This window comes from Mchenga conophoros, linkage group LG7, assembly GCF_057382185.1.
Source record: "Mchenga conophoros isolate Kocher_MC1m ecotype Shallow Benthic linkage group LG7, M_conophoros_male_GT1.1, whole genome shotgun sequence".
NCBI classification, from domain to species: Eukaryota; Metazoa; Chordata; class Actinopteri; order Cichliformes; family Cichlidae; genus Mchenga; species Mchenga conophoros.
Genome location: NC_140532.1, coordinates 3,171,086 through 3,188,970, shown reverse-complemented (window position 1 = coordinate 3,188,970; position 17,885 = coordinate 3,171,086). Strand labels below are relative to the sequence as shown.

Genomic DNA, 17,885 nt, shown 5'->3' with positions numbered 1-17,885 from the left:
CTTACAGACTGTCATCAAGAAAAAGACATGAACCTTTCCCCATCTGTGGATTATAACCATAGACAATAGACTTTGTGAAGACTCACATATGGACTGGTTATAGACTTTGTCTTCAGTCACCAGTGATGGACTGTGGTGAAACAGGTGTTAAACCCACAGAATTGAGGACATTGGTTCACCCTGCTGTTGATGTCCTGACTACAAGAGAATATAGACTGAAAAGCATCTTGTTGGTATAATGTCGAGACGACGTTTTTTGAGTGGGGGAGAGTTCAAGGTTCAAGGTTCAAGGTTCTTTATTTGTCACATGCATAGTTATACAAGTATAACACACAGTGAAATGTAGCCTGACACGCTCCTCGACATGTGCAAAAAAATTGGGGGGGGGGGGGGGGTGTAGAGGAAAAACATTATATATATATATATATATATATATATATATATATATATATATATATATATATATATAACACCCAGCACGCCCCTGCGGGCGGTTTATCCTTCAAGCTCGGGTCCTCTACCAGAGGCCTGGGAGCTTGAGGGTCCTGCGCAGTATCTTAGCTGTTCCCAGGACTGCGCTCTTCTGGACAGAGATCTCCGATGTTATTCCCGGGATCTGCTGGAGCCACTCGCCTAGCTTGGGAGTCACCGCACCTAGTGCTCCGATTACCACGGGGACCACCGTTACCTTCACCCTCCACATCCTCTCAAGCTCTTCTCTGAGCCCTTGGTATTTCTCCAGCTTCTCGTGTTCCTTCTTCCTGATATTGCTGTCATTCGGAACCGCTACATCGATCACTACGGCCGTCTTCTTCTGTTTGTCTACCACCACTATGTCCGGTTGGTTAGCCACCACCATTTTGTCCGTCTGTATCTGGAAGTCCCACAGGATCTTAGCTCGGTCATTCTCCACCACCCTTGGGGGCATCTCCCATTTTGACCTCGGGACTTCTAGGTTATACTCGGCACAGATGTTCCTGTACACTATGCCGGCCACTTGGTTATGGCGTTCCATGTATGCCTTGCCTGCTAGCATCTTGCACCCTGCTGTTATGTGCTGGATTGTCTCTGGGGCATCTTTACACAGCCTGCACCTGGGGTCTTGCCTGGTGTGATAGACCCCAGCCTCTATGGATCTTGTACTCAGAGCTTGTTCTTGTGCTGCCATGATTAGTGCCTCTGTGCTGTCTTTCAGTCCAGCTTTGTCCAGCCACTGGTAGGATTTCTGGATATCAGCCACCTCCTCTATCTGCCGGTGGTACATACCGTGCAGGGGCCTGTCCTTCCATGATGGTTCCTCGTCTCCCTCCTCTTTCTTGGGTTTCTGCTGCCTGAGGTATTCACTGAGCACTCGGTCAGTTGGGGCCATCTTCCCAATGTATTCTTGGATGTTCCTTGTCTCATCCTTGACTGTGGTGCTGACACTTACCAGTCCCGGCCCCCTTCCTTCCGCTTAGCGTACAGCCTATATATATATATATATATATATATATATATATATATATATATATATATATATATATATATATTGGGTGAATGTGCAGTAGTAGCAGTAGTAGTGTGACAGGTTGAAGGACTACTGCATATAAAACTGTTCAGTTAATACTAATTCATATTAGTTGATATAAGGACGAAAATAATGTAAATATGGTAAGAAAATGGTTAAGAGTTTATTATTTTTCATGTTATATTAATGGCTTTCATGTTACTTAAGAGAACTACAATCTATACATCAGTGATCGGCTAGTAAGCCTTTTCTGGGATCAATTAGTAGTGTCTCTATTCTCCACTAGGGGGCTTTCGCGCATTCTCCTCACTGCATTAAACTACTGCATGAGAGACGCAAGTCATAATCACTCTCGTGATTCTTTTCCCCCTGTTTTCAGGGGTGTAACAGAAGCACAGCATGAGTAGAGGTCTCTTTTTTTCCTCTTGTACTTTCCCATTGTAGTGTACATTTCAGTGTTTTTCTCCGACTTGTATGCACATGTAATGTCTGTGTTGTGTGTGTAAGGTCGGGGGGGGGGGGGGGGGGTCCCATTTCACTGCAGGGCAACCTGCAGTCATACTGCACAGCTGGAAACCATGGAACCAGGCCCGGGTACACAGGAAGCAGTTGCGGTGCTGGCTGAACACTGTAGCAAGATGGGGTGCCCAGTTGGTCATACGTCATCCGTCTTGGCGGGTGTCTCTCTCGCTGTGGCCGCTGAGGTGTCTCCTCCTCAAGTCTCTCGAGTACAACAGGTGGAGGAGGGGCAGGTATGTCACCTGCAGCGGGCTCTGCCTCCTCACAAGTTGTCTCCACGACAGCTGGGTCAGGCGCCTCCAGATGGTGAAAGCTTTGATTGATTGATTGATTGATTGATTGATTGATTGATTGATTGATTAATTGATTGATAGATAGACTAACGAAAGAGTTTTGTGCGTAACATTTTGAAATTATGGCAATTGATCATGTTGATGAGATAGAGTTCTCAGAAACTCATGTATCAAATCAATCATCTACAATACAAAGGGCATTAAATGTATATAATATTCATGTAAATGTTTCACAGCAGAAGCTATGCGGACTAATCTCTTGCAACGGTTGTAGAAGGATCGAATGGCCAGTAGCAATGCGCCAGACACCCCATACTCCCAAGCACCTCCCACAGGAAACTCTGAGGGACATGGTGAAATGCCTTCTACAGGTCCACAAAACACATGTAGACTGGTTGGTCAAACTCCTATGAACCCTCAAGTATCCTCGAGAGGGTAAAGAGCTGGTCCAGTGGTCCATGACCAGGACAAAAACCGCATTGTTCCTCCTGTATCCGAGGTTCGACTAATGGAACCTCGGATACAGGAGGTTCGACTAATGGACGGACTCTCCTTTCCAGTACCTTGGTACCTCTGCCAATCTTGAGGTGCCAGAATCTCTTCGAGGCAGTCCGAAAGTCTTTTTCCATGGCCTCTCGGAACTCCTCCCACACCTGATTATCACCATGACAGGCACAAACTATCTTGTGGCTGCAGCTCAATGCAGCAGCTTTGGCAATGCGACCTAGGGTGTCCTGGTGCCACGTGCACTTATGAACACCCTTATGTTTGAACATGGTGTTTGCTATGGACTAATGGTGATTTGCACAGAAATCCAACAACAAAACACCACTTTGGATCAGATCCGGTAGGCCTTTCCTCCCAATCACGCCCCTCCAGGTCTCACTGTCATTGCCCATATGAGGGCAAAGCACAGACGACCTTTTCCCCGATCCAAAGTTGCAGGGAACAAACCCTCTCGTCCACCAGGAGAAACCACAAAGGACAGGCAGCAAGCCAAGGAGATACCCCTGTCTTCCGCATCTCACCAATAGCAACTCCAGACTGAGACAGAGTCCAGCCCCTCTACAGGAGACTGGTTCCAGAGCCCAAGCTGTGCGTTGAGGTGAGCTCGACTACAGGGAGTGCAGAATTATTAGGCAAATGAGTATTTTGTCCACATCATCCTCTTCATGCATGTTGTCTTACTCCAAGCTGTATAGGCTCAAAAGCCTACTACCAATTAAGCATATTAGGTGATGTGCATCTCTGTAATGAGAAGGGGTGTGGTCTAATGACATCAACACCCTATATCAGGTGTGCATAATTATTAGGCAACGTCCTTTCCTTTGGCAAAATGGGTGAAAAGAAGGACTTGACAGGCTCAGAAAAGTCAAAAATAGTGAGATATCTTGCAGAGGGATGCAGCAGTCTCAAAATTGCAAAGCTTCTGAAGCGTGATCATCGAACAATCAAGCGTTTCATTCAAAATAGTCAACAGGGTCGCCACGGCGTGTGGAAAAACCAAGGCGCAAAATAACTGCCCATGAACTGAGAAAAGTCAAGCGTGCAGCTGCCAAGATGCCACTTGCCACCAGTTTGGCCATATTTCAGAGCTGCAACATCACTGGAGTGCCCAAAAGCACAAGGTGTGCAATACTCAGAGACATGGCCAAGGTAAGAAAGGCTGAAAGACGACCACCACTGAACAAGACACACAAGCTGAAACGTCAAGACTGGGCCAAGAAATATCTCAAGACTGGTTTTTCTAAGGTTTTATGGACTGATGAAATGAGAGTGAGTCTTGATGGGCCAGATGGATGGGCCCGTGGCTGGATTGGTAAAGGGCAGAGAGCTCCAGTCCCACTCAGACGCCAGCAAGGTGGAGGTGGAGTACTGGTTTGGGCTGGTATCATCAAAGATGAGCTTGTGGGGCCTTTTCGGGTTGAGGATGGAGTCAAGCTCAACTCCCAGTCCTACTGCCAGTTCCTGGAAGACACCTTCTTCAAGCAGTGGTATTCCTCAAAAATACAACTTGCCTAATAATTCTGCACTCCCTGTATATCTAGCTGGCACCTCTCAACCTCATGCACTAACTCAGGCTCCGTCCCCACCAGAGATGTGAAATTCCATATCCCAATTGTGAGTCTTGTTAGACGGAGATCGGTCCACCAGAGCCCCTGCTCCTGGCAGCTGCATGACACACATTGTACCCAACCCCTATGGCAGCTCCTGCGGGTGGTGGACCTAAAGGAGGATGGGCCCATGTCCAGTCTGTGCCCAACGGGGAACAAAGACCCGGCCACCAGACGCTTGCCGTCGGGCACCCTCCTCAGGCCTGTCTCCTGGGCGGGGCCCCGGTCACCCTATCCTGGGCAGGGTAAACTGTTCCCTTAATTGTATAATCATACGGGTCTTTTGAATTGCTGTTTGTCTGGTCTCTCACCCAGGACCAATTTGCCATGGGAGACCCTACCAGGGGGCAAAAGCCCCCCCCCTCCCCCCCGACAATATAGCCCTTGGGATCCCTGGGACACAGAAGGTAGCGATTCACGGAGGGGGGAATGTTGTCTGTCTAATGTAGAAAGTTTTTGATTTAAAATTGAAACAGGCAATGTGGAGTCGGTATGAACAGTGTAATGGAGCACCTTTAACAGAATGGGATCTGCTTAAAAGTAATGGGAATCAGTTACACTGAAGCATTAGGAAAAAATAAATGAGCAGTTTTATTCAGGACTGTGTGTTTGTATTAGTTTTTCATTATGATGCACTACATTCCAGAGAACTCTACAAAATAGTCAGATATCTGTTCCCTTTTAGGCATGCATCCTGATGTTAGTCATGTTTAAATTAAATATTTAAATTATATTATATTTCAGTTGAATGATATTCCTTCATAGGTCTTTACCACATTTATTTTTCATTAGTAACATAACAGACATAAGATCTATAAAATACATTTCAAAATCTTTTAACTACCCACTAGTGCCAACAGGACTGTGATGGACCGAGTTGAAAAAAAGGAGTCCCAGGAATTATTAGAAAAATATAGTTTCCATTTATTTAACCCCCAAAAATTATATTTACAAGAATAATAAATGTTGAGCTCATAAAAGAGGTCAAAGAAACAAAACTGAACTCAGGCAAAGACTGCAAACGTAACAAACCAAATGACTGCTACAAACATACATAATTGACCTAAACATGAAATGACATACAAGGGTATATACAGGGAGTGCAGAATTATTAGGCAAGTTGTATTTTTGAGGAATAATTTTATTATTGAACAACAACCATGTTCTCAATGAACCCAAAAAACTCATTAATATCAAAGCTGAATGTTTTTGGAAGTAGTTTTTAGTTTGAGCTATTTTAGGGGGATATCTGTGTGTGCAGGTGACTATTACTGTGCATAATTATTAGGCAACTTAACAAAAAACAAATATATACCCATTTCAATTATTTATTTTTACCAGTGAAACCAATATAACATCTCCACATTCACAAATATACATTTCTGACGTTCAAAAACAAAACAAAAACAAATCAGCGACCAATATAGCCACCTTTCTTTGCAAGAACACTCAAAAGCCTGCCATCCATGGATTCTGTCAGTGTTTTGATCTGTTCACCATCAACATTGCGTGCAGCAGCAACCACAGCCTCCCAGACACTGTTCAGAGAGGTGTACTGTTTTCCCTCCTTGTAAATCTCACATTTGATGATGGACAACAGGTTCTCAATGGGGTTCAGATCAGGTGAACAAGGAGGCCATGTCATTAGTTTTTCTTCTTTTATACCCTTTCTTGCAGCCACGCTGTGGAGTACTTGGACGCGTGTGATGGAGCATTGTCCTGCATGAAAATCATGTTTTTCTTGAAGGATGCAGACTTCTTCCTGTACCACTGCTTGAAGAAGGTGTCTTCCAGAAACTGGCAGTAGGACTGGGAGTTGAGCTTGACTCCATCCTCAACCCGAAAAGGCCCCACAAGCTCATCTTTGATGATACCAGCCCAAACCAGTACTCCACCTCCACCTTGCTGGCGTCTGAGTGGGACTGGAGCTCTCTGCCCTTTACCAATCCAGCCACGGGCCCATCCATCTGGCCCATCAAGACTCACTCTCATTTCATCAGTCCATAAAACCTTAGAAAAATCAGTCTTGAGATATTTCTTGGCCCAGTCTTGACGTTTCAGCTTGTGTGTCTTGTTCAGTGGTGGTCGTCTTTCAGCCTTTCTTACCTTGGCCATGTCTCTGAGTATTGCACACCTTGTGCTTTTGGGCACTCCAGTGATGTTGCAGCTCTGAAATATGGCCAAACTGGTGGCAAGTGGCATCTTGGCAGCTGCACGCTTGACTTTTCTCAGTTCATGGGCAGTTATTTTGCGCCTTGGTTTTTCCACACGCTTCTTGCGACCCTGTTGACTATTTTGAATGAAACGCTTGATTGTTCGATGATCACGCTTCAGAAGCTTTGCAATTTTGAGACTGCTGCATCCCTCTGCAAGATATCTCACTATTTTTGACTTTTCTGAGCCTGTCAAGTCCTTCTTTTGACCCATTTTGCCAAAGGAAAGGACGTTGCCTAATAATTATGCACACCTGATATAGGGTGTTGATGTCATTAGACCACACCCCTTCTCATTACAGAGATGCACATCACCTAATATGCTTAATTGATAGTAGGCTTTCGAGCCTATACAGCTTGGAGTAAGACAACATGCATGAAGAGGATGATGTGGACAAAATACTCATTTGCCTAATAATTCTGCACTCACTGTATAATGGCTGATCAGACCATTGTGACACATGAGGGGTAACAAACAAAACACAATCATAAATCACAAACGATGCAGTACAACCTAGTTTGCTAATAAACTAAACACTAAAGAAGAAAATCAAAAACCCCATTAAACCCTAAACTCAAATATTTAATTAAATACAAATACTTTGTTTTTAAAGTAAAGAAAACACCCATTCTCCCCTTCAGCAGGAAGTGGTGGTGTGGTCCAATTATCTTCCTTTGCATTTAATGGTTTCAAACCCTGGCTACCATCTTTTGTCCAGCAACTCCCAGGGATTATGGCAGGTAAGAAATAAAAAGACAAAGGTTAGTCAGAAAGCAAAGAAATGAAGTATGAATACATAAGTAAACTAAATGCGCGCGCTTACAAATAGAACAAATGTATCCAAACCAATCAATAAAGTTATTGGAAACTAAAATGTATTACTATGTTCAAATGAAGAAAGAAAATACAAAAGTTACCGACTTTAGAGTGTGGCCACGGGTTTGGCCATCACAAGGACAGATATGAATTATAGATTTTGCTATGGTAACTACCGTTAAAATACTGGAAACTCAAGTCCTTCAAACTTTTAACAGACAGAGCAAATGTGTTATTAAAAGATATTATTTTATGGTCTCCATTGTAGCTGAAACTTAATAAGTAAAGCATCACTTTAAAACTGCAATTACCAAGCATGAGTTTTACTGGGACAGAATATGTGAACATGGATTTGCTGCAATTCATGTCAACTCTTGTACAGACATATAATTGGCAACACCCTGCTAGGATTTCACAACTGTTTAACTTTGTCTTGAATGTTGAAAAGACTCAAAGTTTGTTGTGCTACTCTAGACTGAAAATCTTTGATACAAAACCTATTTAATATCTAAGGTATTTTTACAAATATCTTGGCTTTAAAATCTGTAATACACACACACTCACATTAAAAGTATTGGAAGCAAAAGTAAATGTATTGTTCTCAATAGAGCACCCAGGTGTAACTTATCCACTGCCCAATGAGCAGAGCTCAAACACACTTTAAAAGGGTTTGATTATGTGTTGAATTGTCCATCTTTGACCTGTACATTCCTGTATTATAAGTTTCTTGTTTATAATTTCCAGGCATCTCTTTGTCTGTCTGTTCTTCAGTTCTTCGCCCTGGGAAAGAAAGCAAAGTGTTAAAAAAAAGGCAGCTAGTTTGTTCAGTTTTAAGACTAACAGTGCTCATTCAACCTGTTCTGAGATGCAGCAAACAACTTTGTAGTACCTGAGTGAAGTCCCAGTATATCCCCATTCCTTTCTGCATAGCCTCTTTACAGTTGTACAGGCCAGGCTCAGTTTCTTTTGTGCCCGTGTCAGCTAAACATCGGTTGTCATTGTACTTATGTGACTTCATGCCACCAATGTAGAGCTCACCCGTTCCACGATAATATGTGAACTTAGAAAGGAAGAAAGAGAAAGAGACAGAGAGATACAGAGGGCAAAATGATATTAGGATGTTAAAAATGCTAACAACAGACAATAAGGAACAATAATTAACTTCTTCGATCTCTGTGGACTGTGACATTCATTTCAGATGGAATTGCACGCACAAATGCTTGTGTTTTGAAAGAGACATCCTGGGTGCGATCTAAAAATACCAGCTGCACTGTCAACAATCCTGAGCTTAACAAAGAGACAAGCTTAAAGACAAAATTACTCAGTTGTAACCCTTTAAAGCTTGAACCATGAAATAATTGCAAGAAAGGTTTTGAAAATAGAAAATAGAGTGTTTACCATTAAAAATTTTAAAAATATGAGTTCCAAATTTATTTTTTCTTCATTTTTTGCTTAAACTTGTGTTGTGCAATTTGTTGAGGTTGTTTGGGGGGGAGGGGGGGAGTCTGAAAAACTCCCAAATTTGTATCAAATATGATACAGTATGCGTTAAAAGATTTAATCAATTTATAGTGTTTTTCGTTTTGATTTTTGTTTTTTACAACTGCACTGCCTTATAATCATGATTGTCAACATAATTATAAGGTGCTTCACTTACTTGAGGTCCATAGTAGTAGCAATTGTAGGCTATCGGTGTGTGACCTGGTACTGGACCTTGGTCTAGGCACATGTCAGCATCAAGGTTCTTCATCTGTCATCAGGAGAACATTATGAATATTACAAATGGAAACAGGCAAATCATCAAACACAGATTCCCACACATTGTGCAGGACCTCTCTGTACCAAACATACTAAGCATCAGAGAAAAGTAAACGTACTCCTCCGTATGCGAGGAGGTCGTCCCAGGGATCCAGCTTAGGATACACATTATCCAGGTACCATTTGAAAGGTTTACAGTTCAGCCTTTCTCTGAGTTTCTTCCTCTCTGAAATGTCGCCTATGTCAATTCCATGATTCTGCAAAAAGCAAAATAAGGTGTTAATCAGCTTATAGTTTCATGTGACTGAGGAAGAATCTAAAGAGAGGTTTCCTTTGAATGTCAATGTAGAAAAAGCTAAGAGCACTCAAAGTCTCATAAAGTTGTTAATTAACCAATGTTTTTTTGCGTCATGTAAGTAAACAAATGAAATATCCCTTAAAGAAAGTGTCATTTGCTGTTTGTGTCAGTGCCACAAACACCATGCCACAAAGTTTCTTCCTCTCTGAAATGTCGCCTGTGTCAATTCTATGATTCTGCAGGAACTAAGAAGAAGATGTGAATCGATTCACAGATTGTGACTGAGGAAGAATCTGAAGAAAGATTTTCCTTAAATGTCAATGCAAAAAAAGCTAAAACTCAAACACACAAAGAGCACTCAAAGCCTAATATGTACCCATAACTCATCTCCTCATGACTCTATGAACAGGAGAATGAAATATCCTTTAGAGAAAACATAATTTGCTGTTTGTGTCAGTGCCACAAAACACCTCAAATGGGATGTTCCAAGCCAAGTTAACGTTGTGCTTGTATTCATCCATCCAGATCTCTGCAACTCTGAGGGCATTTCTCTTCATGGCAGGACCCAGGTCAGGCATGTAGGGCTTGTGGGCCCTCTCGATGTGGGCGATCTTGGAACATGGAACAACTTCAACACTGCCTCCACATGTCCATACCTACATGAAAAAAAAAAGCACAATAAAACTCAGTCACTATTCTTTCCATGGCTAAGATATAACTTTGGACCTCATCTCCTTGTTTGTATTACATAATTCATTTACTTGCTACCTGCACCTTCAGTTTCTATGGTATGTTTATAGCCATTTTAAATGATCTGCAGATTCGGACACCTGTGGTGATTATAACAAAATCCAGAAGATCCATCTGCACAAATATTCTATATAATCTGATGGCAAAGACACTTATGTTTGCTTTACTATGAAAGAGAATTTATAACCATGTGGTCTTTACTCACACGAATTCCCAGCTCAACATTTTCTCCACCATACACTTTCATTCCTTCATCAAGGACTCCAATTTCCCCCAGAAACTTTCTATCAGCAACCATGATCCCCATGACAGATGGACTCCTAAAGTCAAAGAAGAGAACTCTATTTTAACTATTGTACATTGATATTAGATCATAATGATAGAGTTAATATGGCTGTTATATTGTTAAACATTGATTTCACTTGAACTTACTTGCCAGGCAGTGAACCATCATTAAGTTTGTAATACTCGGGTGTAAAACTCTCATACATGCACCACAGAGCCCAGTCGAAGGCGTGTGCATTGGGATGATATGTAGTAACCTTGAGATCATCAAAGTTGACTCTATCAAACACCGGGGAAACCACCACAGTTCTGTCAGCTTTAATCTGTGTCAGCAGAGGTTCAGCCCTGTATGAAGGAGGGGAACAAAGAAAAGGTGGAAAAGTTAGTCAACTAATGTGTACATTTCATTAATTGCTGACATGTCTGGGTCAACACTCTTCAATCACACTATGCAGCATGACTATGGCAACTGGTATAAACTGGAATTATGTGTCACAGTCTGGCTGGCAGACCGTGGGGATGTGGGGAAAGGAGGACCAGATCACCAGACATGTAAAGTGTTTGTATGTGAGAAAGAAAAACGTATTACTCTCAGCAAATCTGTCGTGAAACTTTGACACATCCATGGCCTCAAAAAATCACTGATGGCAATTTATATTTGGTAAACTTGTAGCTAATCTCATGAAGACAGCATTGATATGTTCTTTAACACAATGTGGTAATATAATGATAAAAGAAAACAGAAAATATAAGACTTAAACCAACAACTGAATATATGTATTTCTGCCATGTTCCTACCACATCTCATGGACTTCAATGTGTGCGTCCAGGATGGCCACCACGTCAGCAGTAGCAGCCCTCCACCCGGATGCTCTGGCATGAGCGAGACCTCTCTGCTCACTGTGCCTCACTCTCACAATACGGAGATTAGGGTTCTCCTGCTCAAGCAACTTCACATAAACGTCAAGGTCACCCTTCAGATTGTCTGAATGGAAAAAGATAGTTATGTTTTTTTCTGAAGGAAGTGTGGGTAAGGAAGTGATACCAGCAGATTCAAACCATCTAAAGAAGAAAACTAGTCCCAAACATGTGTGATGTGATAGTCTTCACTCAGCTTTTGATGATATATTTGAATTGGCTTATAACCAATCGTTTGTATCCAATTTACCATTAGAACTATGGTCATCCACCATTATTATCTCCTTCAGCAGGTTTTTAGGAGTGCGGTCGATGATGCTGCGCAGGGCTCTTTGGAGAACAGACAGGGCTTCATCCAGGTAGATGAGCACCACACTGAGACTTGGCAGGTCCTTGGGGTAACTCTTTTTCAAACACCTATTTATTAAAAAGATCAGAAATTTGAAATATTTTAGCAAGAAATAGACTGGATAGAGTAATTTTTTTTCTTTGAATGTACAGGAGAGAGAATGAAAGATTAAAATGAAAAGTTGTAAAAGTTGTACCGAGGATCTCTGGAATCTGGAAGAGGTCGATCCAGAGGGAGGCGATCGCTCAGAAAAACATTGTACCCATACTTCTCATACAGGCTCTGAGCCTCTCTTTGGTCATCTTCAGAGAGATTTGCCCCCCACTCCTTGAACAAGACCGAGTTAGGGAACAGTTTTTCAGACTTTTTCATTTGATCTGCTTCATTTTGGGGTTGGATATTTGCATCATCTTTCTTCTTCTCTGCTTGCTTTTGAACTGCTGGCTGTTGGACTTCTGCTGATTTTCTTTGTTTTTCTCTGTCCTCTTCCAATATTTTCTGCATGATATCCTGCTTTTTCTCAAAACCTCTGAGTACTTTGTCTTCAGTAAAAGAGAATGTAAGAAAAAACATGATCAAAGAAATGGAATGAGTAACTTTCATACATGCACTCATCTTCTACATTTACTACCTCTGTTTACATGCATACAGAAGGATAAAAACAAAAGCATAAATAAAAATACACTGCACGTTCAAAAGCTAAAATTGCAGTATTAAACACTGTTAGATTTGTGTTCTCATGAGTAAATATATTGATTTATTTTATGTTGGGAGAGACGATTTTTCTGATTGTCGTTTTCTGATTATCATTTTATTTTGAAAGAGATTTTACTTTGGTGATTGTTTTTTCATTTCCTCTTCCTGTTCCGTGTGTGTGTTCAGTTGGCGCGAACTGCAGCAATGATGTATCTCATTCCCTTCCTGTGTTGCTAACAATAAAAGAAACGGGCAAAGTAATCAACCAAGTGAGTGTATTATTAAGAGAACATGGCCGAAGAAGAAGAAAACTCTTCAAGCTCAACAGGTTATGGGCCCAGGCGTGACACAACAGGAGGAAGATGGCAGAGGTTAGTGTTCAACGGAGACGAAAACAGTTACGAACTTTGGGAGGCGAAGTTTCTCGGCCACATGCGGATCATTGGCCTAAAGGACACTATATTATCAGTCACTAACCCAGATGCAGAGAAGAACGCTGAATGCTACGCTGAACTGATACAGTTTCTCGATGATAAAAGTCTGTCACTGGTAATGAGAGATGCGGCTGACGACGGAAGAAAAGCTTTAAAAATACTACGTGACCACTACGATAGTAAAGGCAAGCCCAGAATCATCGCACTGTACACAGAGCTGACGTCTTTACAGGAGAAACCAGATGAGACAGTGACAGATTATATTATCCGAGCTGAAAAAGCAGTGACCTCCCTAAGAAATGCAAAAGAAGTCATCAGTGATGGACTTATTATCGCTATGATTCTAAAGTGGCTTCCTGAAACTTACAAGCCATTTGCTATCCACACAACTCAAAGCAGTGAAGATTTAACATTCACACAGTTCAAAAGCAACCTACAAAGTTACGAGGAAACAGAAAAATTTGACAACAAAGTAAAAGTGGATAATGTGATGAAGGTTGATTTAACATCAATCACCTGCCATGGATGTGGAAACAAAGGACATTTTGTAAAAGATTGTCGCCAAAAGGGAACACCTAAGTGGTGTAACTACCATAGAAGCTCGACACACAGTGATGAGACATGTAGAAGAAAAACCAAGTACAGAGATGACGCAAAACTAACTGTAGTAAAACTAGAGGGCAAGAAAGAAGAGCAGACTTTTGTATTTAAAGTCAGTCAAAGACCTCTGACTACTGACATAATGAGAGAAGGACTAATGGTGGACTGTGGTGCGACTTCACACATCATTACGGAGAAGAATAAGTTCATAAAGTTCGACGAGACCTTTGATCCTGGGGAACACTACATGGAGCTCGCTGATGGATCCAGGACAAACAACATTGCACTCAAGAGGGGAGACGCGAACGTCTCTCTACGAGACACACAAGGACACTGTACTACCATCACACTGAGAGATGCCCTGTTCATCCCATCCTACCCTCAGAGCATATTTTCAGTGAAGGCAGCTACAAACTATGGAGCACAGGTGATCTTCAAGAAGGGACAGAACGAACTAGTGAACAAAGATGGGACAGTCTTCTCCATCGAAGAATACAACAGACTCTACTATTTGAAAACGGTAAACATTGAAACATCACTCAATGACATAATGTCCTGTGATACTGTTAATCTGGCTTGTGATGTAAAAACATGGCACGAAATTTTAGGACATTGTAATGTTAGCGATGTGTTAAAACTACCTGATGTTGTAGATGGCATGAAAATCACAGGCAGTGGGATGCTAGATTGTAATGTGTGCACAGAAGGGAAATTCACTAACAACAGAAACAGACAAAGCGACCCAAAAGCGAGTGAACCATTACAGTTGGTACACACTGACCTAGCCGGCCCTATTGAACCAAGTGGCCAAAGTGGTCATAAATACGCTATAGTATTTACCGATGATTTTTCAGGGGCAGTGTCAGTTTACTTCCTAAAACAAAAAAGTGACACGACAGAGGCCACAGCAAAGTTTCTAGCCGACTGTGCACCATACAGCAGTGTTAAGTGCATTAGATCGGATAATGGCACAGAGTTCACAAGCAGTTCCTTTCAGTCTCTTTTAAGGGAAAAAGGCATAAAGCATGAAACATCTGCACCATATTCTCCTCATCAAAATGGCACAGCTGAGAAGCAATGGAGAACTCTCTTTGAAATGGGGAGGTGTCTCTTACTAGAAAAAGAGCTGCCAAAAGAATTATGGCCTTACGCCGTTCAAAATGCAGCTCACACCCGCAACAGATGCTACAGTAACAGGACTAAAAGTACACCATATCAAATGTTAACAGGGAAAAGACCAGATCTCTCAAAACTGTGGATATTTGGATCAGACTGTTATGCATACACACATAACCACAAGAAACTTGATCCCAGATGTGAAAAAGGAATATTTGTGGGTTATAGTAAAAATAGCTCAGCATACCTGGTCTATAACCCTCGCACAGGAAAAGTGTCAAAACACAGGCTTGTGAGATTTATCAAGAAGAACACTGTTGAACAACAAACACAGACTGATGAATATGACTCAGAAATTCAGACTTATGAGTATGTAGTACCCTCAAAAGAAAGTACAGGACAACAAAACGAAAATGCAACAGAGAACAGACCCCCTAGAGATGAGGAAACCACCACAAACGAACCAAACCCTGACATAGAAAGACATGAGGATGATGAGCAAAAACAAACTGAGCGCTATCCTAACAGAGAAAGGAAACCTCCCAAATATCTAGAGGATTACACATCTAACTGCAAAGATTTAACAAATGTAACCTCTGTGAGTGTTGATTACTGTTACAGAGCAACCTGTGGAATCCCCCAAACCTATAAAGAGGCGCTGAAATCACCAGAAGCACCAAGGAGGAAACAGGCAATGACAGAAGAAATCAACCCTCTGAAAGAGAATGACACATTCGAACTGACTACTTTACCTACCGGTAGAAATACCATTGGAGGAAAATGGGTCTACGCCCTCAAAGAAAATTAACAAGGACAAATATTCAAAACCAGGTTTGTAGCAAAAGGTTACAACCAGACACAAGGGATAGACTACCAAGAGACATTTGCACCAACAGCAAACATGACATCTGAATGCAAACCCAGATCCACACCGTGTGATCTAAAAACGGATACTACCACGTGTGGAGAAAATGATGGAAATGAGACTGTTAACTCAAGAGAGTATAGAGAAATAGTGGGCAGCTTGATATATGCCATGACGTGTACGAGACCAGATATAAGCTGGGTTGTTAGCAGACTATCTCAAACACTAGCTCAACCCATGAGAGAGGACCTAGTAATGGCAAAGCAAGTCCTCAGGTATCTGAAAGGTACAAATGACTTTGAACTGATCTTTAAGAAAAGCAGTGAGGATCTAGATCTAATTGCTTACGGTGACTCTGACTGGGTATCCTCTGTAAAAGACAGACGCAGTACAACAGGCTACTGTTGTGCACTTACTAAAGAGGGACCAGTAATATTTTGGAAAACAAAGAAACAGCCTACAGTGGCACTCTCAACATGTGAAGCTGAATACATTGGTCTTGCAACCACTACTCAGGAGAGCATGTATTTAACCCAACTGTTAAACGGCATGGACAAGAAAAGATACACATGCACGAAACTGTTTGGGGACAACCAAGGGGCCATTGCTTTGAGTAAAAACCCTGTGAAGAGACAGAGGTCCAAACACATTGATGTGAAATATCACTTCATTCGTGAGGCGGTAAATGAAGGGAAAATCTGCATTGAATACTGTCCATCAGAAGAAAACTGCAGACATACTAACAAAACCAGTCACAAGAGTGAGACTCAGAAAGTTTCAAAAATGTTTCTTTGGAAATGCATAAGATGCTATGGGTTGATAGCATGAGAACAAGGGGGGGTGTTAGATTTGTGTTCTCATGAGTAAATATATTGATTTATTTTATGTTGGGAGAGACGTTTTTTCTGATTGTCGTTTTCTGATTATCATTTTATTTTGAAAGAGATTTTACTTTGGTGATTGTTTTTTCATTTCCTCTTCCTGTTCCGTGTGTGTGTTCAGTTGGCACGAACTGCAGCAATGATGTATCTCATTCCCTTCCTGTGTTGCTAACAATAAAAGAAACGGGCAAAGTAATCAACCAAGTGAGTGTATTATTAAGAGAACATGGCCGAAGAAGAAGAAAACTCTTCAAGCTCAACAAACACTTTAATTGAACAGGGACATAAACTTGTGTTATCATTTTATCTCATTTGTCAACAATAAACTGCAAAAGACCTATTTATTTCTTTTTATAACCATACTAAGGGTGCTTTCATTAATGTCTTTCCCCCTATACTTTTTACTAATAAATCATTGGCGGGCATTGACTTAATGTCATATCTTCAATACATGTGCATGTAAAACTGCCTCTGAATTTAATTGATATTTCGCTTAATTTTATTACCATATTTAACTTTCTTTCTTGTATAAAACCCACGGGTAGCATTTAATCTTAATAATAATAATAATCATCTAAAAGAGAAACTTTAATCTGACTGAACTCACTTAGATCGCTGATTCTTTCCTCCAGGTTGGACGAGGTCTTCATGCGCGGTGTGTCCATCTCGTTTTTAGTGTCCACGCTATGTTGGTGTCCATTCTTCAGAAAGATGCCGAAGTACAGCATGACCCCCACAGCTCCCACTAACAACAACAGCCGTTTTATCCACGTTCCCCTCATTCTGATAACACACCAGCCTCCCAGCCAGACAATCCAACGTGAGAGGACACAAAGAAGCACACACACACAGCTCATCTACTGACAGGACGAGATCAAATAGCTGATAACTTCTGATGTGAATGCTATTAAATCGTTAGTTGAGCAGACACGTGAAGATCGCTACCCGCCCATCGCGGCAGGTACGCCCTGCAGCAAGCAGCGTCAGGGTCATGGGCGGGCCCTGTGCGTCCAGACCTGCCCAAAAAAGTGACTGTGCCTCGTGAATGTAACAGACAATAAAAGATATATTGTATATTTAAGAATTCTTTGTAAGAATAGTGTGTTAATAAACATGGTCCAGCCAAATTAATTAAAAACAACTCTCATCTCCTCATTGAATAGCTAACCAGTCAATTAGCCTGTAGTCCAAGCGGGCAGAAATCTCAGACTTGATAAGTATCCCTCACGCTTCTTTGGGACTAAAAAGAGGTCTGCAGAAAAGTCTGCAAAGACCAAAACACCACCATATTACCAGATGACGAGGGGAGGTGCACAACAGACTATCACACAAAAATGACTACATTCCTCAGTGGCTAAAGGATAAATCTAATGACAAAAATCAACTCCTACTTCATCTCATTAATATTACGAGTCCATAAGTAAACTGTGTCTTTTCTTTTTTATTCATATTTCTAAGTATGTGTGAACCCT

The 17,885-nt window shown here is 41.5% G+C and overlaps 1 protein-coding gene across 1 annotated transcript; it reads right to left on the bottom strand.

The window, feature by feature from the left end:
- Positions 1-6,714: 6,714 nt before the first annotated feature.
- Positions 6,715-17,314, bottom strand: LOC146569333 (putative polypeptide N-acetylgalactosaminyltransferase 8). Its single transcript, XM_085281072.1, has 11 exons — positions 17,021-17,314; positions 12,018-12,363; positions 11,723-11,889; positions 11,353-11,539; positions 10,702-10,899; positions 10,475-10,589; positions 9,990-10,175; positions 9,341-9,478; positions 9,121-9,213; positions 8,353-8,523; positions 6,715-8,243 (listed from the first exon to the last, which is right to left on the bottom strand). Exons 1-11 carry the CDS (start codon positions 17,268-17,270, stop codon positions 8,124-8,126), a joined length of 1,971 nt encoding a protein of 656 aa, XP_085137198.1. The 5' UTR covers positions 17,271-17,314; the 3' UTR covers positions 6,715-8,123.
- Between the last annotated feature and the right edge of the window lie 571 nt (positions 17,315-17,885).